This window comes from Pseudochaenichthys georgianus, unplaced genomic scaffold (genome assembly GCF_902827115.2).
Source record: "Pseudochaenichthys georgianus unplaced genomic scaffold, fPseGeo1.2 scaffold_480_arrow_ctg1, whole genome shotgun sequence".
Lineage (NCBI taxonomy): Eukaryota > Metazoa > Chordata > Actinopteri > Perciformes > Channichthyidae > Pseudochaenichthys > Pseudochaenichthys georgianus.
Genome location: NW_027263044.1, coordinates 81410 through 88309, shown reverse-complemented (window position 1 = coordinate 88309; position 6900 = coordinate 81410). Strand labels below are relative to the sequence as shown.

The 6900-nt window shown below is 41.7% G+C and overlaps 1 protein-coding gene across 1 annotated transcript; it reads right to left on the bottom strand.

Annotated features, from left to right (window-relative positions):
• Window positions 1–217: 217 nt before the first annotated feature.
• On the bottom strand, window positions 218–2910 carry LOC117442811 (uncharacterized). The gene is made up of 6 exons (XM_034078775.2): window positions 2816–2910; window positions 2623–2731; window positions 2007–2085; window positions 1760–1901; window positions 1526–1653; window positions 218–1162 (listed from the first exon to the last, which is right to left on the bottom strand). Exons 1-6 carry the CDS (start codon window positions 2898–2900, stop codon window positions 848–850), a joined length of 858 nt encoding a protein of 285 aa, XP_033934666.2. The 5' UTR covers window positions 2901–2910; the 3' UTR covers window positions 218–847.
• Window positions 2911–6900: the final 3990 nt, after the last annotated feature.

Below are 6900 nucleotides of genomic sequence, written 5' to 3'. Positions count from 1 at the left end.
AGCTGCGATGGGTTAATTCTACAAGTTATTATCGTCATGTTTTTAATGCAATACCCATGTCTCTTAAACATTTAAATTACAAACCCTTTTAAAATACATCCTATATTTGGTCATGCAAATAATATAATATGCAATAAACGCTTTTAAACAATGTTGGAATCTTAGAAAAATATTCATTTTATTGTTATAACAATTGACAGTTCAATCAAGTGCAAAAGATTCAGTTCACAATAAAGGGCAAAACTTTCTTTAAACAAAACTTAACATTTATGCATGTACAGTACAGCCTGTAAACAACACAGGCTGTGTTCTGTGTGTTGTTTACAGGCTGTACTGTACATAACACACATTAGAATAAACACATCATAACAGCATCCAGATCTACAAGCTCATAGCACTTTGTGCCACGCTATGAGCTTGTAGATCTGCCCTTTCTAAATCTCAAAATCTTTGCTTCTGGTTTGAGAACCACTAATAGCAACATACGTTTTTTCAGAAATTACTGGTTCATATACTGGCCATGTAAACGTTACAAAGAAAATCCTCCAACATGATCACGAAAATGTACTGCTCCTTTAGGTGATCCGAACGACAGGAAACTAAGATGTGCAAATAAACATTTTAACAATTTATGCTTCCACCATTTAGCTCTTTTAACTCAGCACACAACTTGCTCATAAAATACTTTGAGCATTAGGTAGTATTTTGAACATCACACACACACACTTCAAAAATCCTGCAATATTTGATTTAACCAGATAGAACCCTATTCTGAGCCAAGCAGAAGAAGAGAGAGAATAGAACAGGAGGACCAGCAGAAGAAAAGAAAAGGATCAAGACCACAAGTCTACTTGCAAGCAAGTATTGCTGCACGCAAGGACGTAGCAGGTTTTGACTCCTCTCCTCCCTTGATTTCGTACACTGCATTTTGGAAGAATTTCCATACAGCTTCACACTGCTTTGTGTAGTCGATGTCAAAGATATAGAATACCTTGAAACAGACATCGACTGCCTGAAGCAATGTGTTTTGTTCCAACGCCTCCCCATCAAGAATAACGAACGCCTGAGAGGTGTGCCAAATATCGTTTCCCAGGGACAGGACATATGGGTAAGGTCTTGACACCTTCGCCTCATGGAGGTACTCCACCAAGTTTGTTCCAACCTGAGAAAGAAATAAAGAACAAAAGACAAGATAAATTAAACAAAGTAAAAGATTGTGCAAAAGCAAAGGGTAAGCAAGATTTGGCAGTGGCTGATAAAATGCATATTCAGAAACAATGTTCTGAATTATTCTTGAGCCAAGGAATAACAGGCAGTCAGGCACATTCTTAACCACTTAAACTGGACCTGGTTGGCTCTGTACTTTAGACCACTGTTTTCCATCTTCACCAAATCTCTTCGCCAAAAATAGCCGATCTAGCTGCCATTTTTGGATAATGTCCCAGCCACCCCCCCAAGAATATGGATGCTGGGTTCAAGTGATTAAAAGAATAACATTTCCCTTTAGATATGCAGAGTGACTTACAGGCTTATGATCGATGAAGGCCAACTTAGACCCCTCGATAGTGTACCGGAACACTTTTCGGCCAACCCTGTAGACAGTTGGTGGAAGCAGTGTTGGTAACTGGCTCAGAGCAAGTTCCCCCAAACAATCTGTAGGAAGACAATTTTATAGGTATCAATATGTGGCATGGCAAATCTGTGAATTGGTCATTTAGTAGCAAAATAAAGTCTACTGTACAATATAACAATGTATTACCGGGTGTTAATCCATCAAGCGACGAGATAAGTTTCCCTTCCCGTCTCGCCAGGTGCAGGATCTTGTCTTTAAACAAAGGGAGCCAGGTTTCAAAGAGCTTAGGCGCAGCCTCTCTATGCAGGATCTGAAAGTCCTGTGCAATCTAAATGAAAAAGAAAATTCAATGTGGCAGCTGACATACTGATAAAAGATTGTTATAAACAATGCATCCACATCATATGTAAACATATACTCCTTCCTAACTTACCATGCCTGGAGTGAATAGATGTGGGAACTCTTGGCGGATCCCCTGAATGTCCCACCCGTTTTCCCTTAAAGACTTGGCCCTGTTTGATAGTTTGCAGAAAGTACAGCAGTACAAGAATGTTAAAAGGATAACACAAAAAGCCCCGAGGGCAGTTGCAGACAGGTGCTCTTGTATGGCAGTTTTGGAGGGTAAGGAGTTGCACTTTCTTGATGGCTGGTGGTAGGGTGTTCCACATTTTGGTAGCATAATAGTAAAATGCATTCATCCCCATGTTTGTGTCGATTATGGGGGGGGGGGGGGGGAGGGGGAGAGTAATGGAGCTCCCACTGGTGTTGTGCCCTTTTATTTTTGACAGGTACATGGCACTGGTCCCTTGAAAACCAGGCCCATTGCAAGTTGCTGTACTCTGTCCTCCCCTGAGCCATCCCACTATAGCATCATAATGAGCAGGGGTTAGGTCATAGGTGTGAGAGGTCTAGTAGTAGTTTGTTTTGAGAAGTCTGTAGTTCAGATTTGAATGACTTGAGGTGCAACAGTACCATGATGAGATGCATGCATAGGCAAAATGACATTGAATGAGTGCTGCAGCTAGTGTCCTCAGTGCATTCCTACTGACCTGTACACTGCTGTATCCTGCATGTATTGCTCCACCTGGTTGAGGGGCTGCGAATTGTGTTTCAGCCATTCTTTACACTGTATGGCTCTTTCTTCCGATATGGTACATTCTATAAAAGTACACATAAGGATATTAACAATCTCAAATTATGTGTCTGTATTACTTAAACAAATTATTCAGTTCCAACGATTACCTGGTATGAATGTCCTACGAGTGCCAGCTTCACTACTTTGTGGTGGTGTCTGCTGCGTGCTCCGTGACCTGGCCGGTTTTCTCATCCTCTTTCTGACGTTCCGAAGCCCCTCTTCGAGGAATCCAGTGGCTGGGCGGTGGTTCCGTCCTGGGGTGAACCAGTATCCCTGTCAAGAAATGAAAGTCTTTGGTGAATAGAGATGAGGCACATTTTGATAGCGTGGCGACAACATGTGGCTGAGCCATCTAGAACAGGGTTTGTCTGTATGTCTGTCTGACAACACCGGGCATCAAACAGCACAGAAGTCCAGTACTCTGGTGCTGGGAGATGAGTTATATTGTGTTCAACTGACTGTTTTAGCATCAATTCCTCAATAAAATGTTAATTACTTACGAAGCCACTGCTTGTGTCCGACTCGTCCTTCAAGGAGGGAAACCCATGAATCAAAGCTGCAGCCAAGGCCTTTTTTGTCTCACTGGTAGGACTGCAAACACAGAAAAACTAAATTACCAGCATAGTCAAATTAGATCTTAAGTATTTCTAAAACATGTGTTGCACCCCAGTATAATGGCTGTAGCATATTCTGCAGCTAATAGGCATCCTAATAAATTAAAAACACTACTGAACGTGTGTTTTGGTACATGTGTTGTGCATGTTTATGTTGGTGGTCTAGGTAAATGTGAGACTTGAAAGTAGTGTCCCGTCTTATCTTTTCCCCTGAAAGAAGATGCATATACCTTTTTCAAACCAACATAACATTCAGCAAAAACAAGAAAAAACCCCACTATTTTTAATTACCTCTCTCCAAACTTCTCCATGAGGTGAGATACCAAAATACGGACAAGGCACTTTCTTTGCGAAGGGATGATCACATCCTCATCAAGGCTCCCCAGGATCAGCTTGCCTTCAGTTGAGCCTGTGAGAATCTGGCGGATATCCTGAGAAAATTGCAAGAAGGGACAACATCACAGATATCGTTTATTACTCTTTAGTGTTGATTAAAGAAAAAAGTGAAACCCAAGTCTTAAAAAGTGGAGCTTACAAATTGTGGAATTATATGTAGTGTTTGAGGTATCATCGCTGGTACGACAGGTGCCGTTTGGTCCTCCATGGAGGGTGGAGTTGTGGCAGTTGGTTGGACATCAGGACTTGTAGGTGGCACAGCAGGTTCAATCTAAACAGAACCCAGGTTAATGTAACAAACAGTGACAGCCACCTAGAATTGCCGGATGAGCATCAGTAATGTAAATCAGTGTACCACACCAGCGGACTCAGTAGACTGCACACAGTATGCATTGTGTGGAAGATATGCACCACGCCAAAGTTTTGATAAATTCAGAGACCTGTGTAAAGTATGGTTTATATTGACCCCTAAGAGACACAAAACCACTCAGAAACCCTTCACCCGAGTGAATGAAAAATGCGACAAGTTTGGACCATGCAGATCTACGGCAAATTGAAAAAGATATAAAACAAACATGTAACTTCTTAACTGACAGTGACTACCCGTCACCGTCGGGTGGAAACCGTGTATGTCCAACATTGTTCCGTTTATAATTTTTAACATTTTAAAATTGTGAAATAGCCAATCGACAAGCTCTTGACGTTGGGAGCTTGTAGATCTATTTGTACTACTTTTGTACAACACTATGACGAATTAGTACATTTAGAAATATAAAAAACATAGTTTAAATATGGAGACACAAGGTTTCTGCCCAACAGCAACGATATGTAGACAGATTAAACAAAAAATACTTACTGTACAATTTATCACATCCATCCCAGTATTTACAGAAACATCCCAGTACTCCATCGCATGATCATCCCTGTAGTCCAAAGGCACCTTTTAAGCAGCATTTATAGCTAACCACTAAACAAATATGGCAGGAAAAAAATGGACTTGTCGAGTCAAAATGCTATTTACAAAGTGTCATACTACTGTACTGGTGGCAGTAAACTGATTTTCTAAAAAAGTCTATAGCGCAGTGAAATGTATAAACTGTCATCAGTCTCGCTGAATGACTTCACTGCATGTAGGGGATGGTGATCAAGCAGCTCTCTCACATCAACAGCTGCCAAAACTTGAGTGGGAATCACACTGTATGCAAAGAAATGCCTATCAAACCATTGTGTTTCCCACTTCTGTACAACAAGTTTTATTGTTGGTGTGTGTGATGTTTGGTCTAGTACTAAAATGGACTTTATGAGACCAAATTGGGGCTCTCCATCTGGGTCATAAGACAGGAATACAGTCATGCCTGCTCGATATGCAGTTCCCTTAAAGGTAACCGAAGCTGGTTCATACAATTCACTGAAAAGGGGAATGCCTGTTAGACCACTTTCGATGTCTTTAACTCCCTCAATGTTGGCCAGAAAGGTAGTGTGCCCTGGACCAACTTCTGTATTGTGGCTCAACACAGTTCCACACAGCAAAGTATAGCACTGCGCTATCTGATGGCGAAAGGCCATGGTTTTGCAAATGTTTCGGAAATTGCATGTTACATGGCTAACCCGTTTAAAAAAGTTGTGTTTCGCTTCGAATCTCATAGCCCAAAACTGAGTCAAGGGTCCGAGCTTTTGAATGGCTCTTGGGTAATGGAGCATGAAGTGGTGTTTTGGCAGCAAATAGTGAAGAGGATAGAGCTCCAGGAAGAGAGAGTGATGCTCTTCAAGGATTTTAGCTAAGTAGTGTTGCTTCAACAGTAAGAGAAGGAGAGAAGATGAACTCCATACATAACAGTAACAGTAGGAGAAGTTTCCATTCCTTGCAATGCATGGGGACCAGGTCACCTATCATTGTCGGCAGCAACCTAAGTAGGCACCACATTTGAGCTGCTGATTGATGCATGGCGCCTTTAACCTTTTTTAGATCATCCTTACTAATTACAGAAGGTTTGTTACCCTTATCACAAAAGCCGTAGTCAAAGCTTGTGATTCTGTAGTTTAGTTTGTCAAGTGTTAGATGTTTCTGCTCAATCAGCGAAGTTAACACAAGCTTGACTTCATATGGCCCTACGCCTTCCAGTATATCATGCATGATGTCAGGTGCTATGTTGTCGGTTACATGATAGAAAGACAAGTCATTCAAGGCACTGTCTCTATTCAGGCCTGTCTGGGAGCGGTCGGCTGTACGCAAATCTGCCTCATGACTATTGACATCACGCAATAGTGCAGGATCTGCCAGCGTCTGAGACCTCCGGGCATCCTTATGTATTCTGCAAAACCGACACATATAATTTCCAGAGAAGCTTTCAATATAGCCAAGCATGGCATTCACGCCCAAATTGTCTCCCACTACCTGGACCACTGTAAACCTTACAACACCTTGAAAGTTGGGGGTATTAACAGTGATGCCATCCCTCTCAAGACACCTGATCTCTTCCACAATAGGGCGCAGCACTGCATCAAGGCCATAGGTCTTAGCGTCATCGGATTTGTACACTGCTAAAAGGAAGTGTGACTGCAAACTTGATAGCAGGTCTGGTGGCAAGCTCTTTAGGGTGAAATATATAAATCCTAACTTGTGAACCCCAGTCTTAGACCCAAGCGGATTGACTGTCTCACAATCATCTTGGTAAATCATAAGTGGGATCGAAACCTCTTTTAATAACAGTGGATGCGTTTTACAAAACTGCCCATCAAATAAATCTTGAAGAGCATCACTCTCTCTCTGCTGCCATTCTTGCATGGCCTGTAAAACCCCAGGAATTTCAAGTAGCTTGGTTAGAAGGCGCTGCAGCGAAATACGCTGATATGAATCACGAACTGAGACTTGTCGCACAGTGCCAGTGGCAGAGGCTCTTTGCGGAACAAAGCATGCCCCCCCAGTGAAAATCTCCTCAACTGGCTGAATGAAGTTTCCTGATTTAGCAAAATACTGCATCTGTTTATAATCTGTATCAAGTCCTTTGAAAGGCTTGGCTAATTCCAAGAACTCCAGCCCAAGCTCTTCTACCTCTGGGCTTTGATCAAGACCAAAATGACAAAATAAAGACATAGTCTTTGATTCTAGTTTGCCCACAATATCACCAATTAAATTAGAGGTGTGTTGAACCATAAAGTTTAAGTTAGAGAATGTCAAAGAA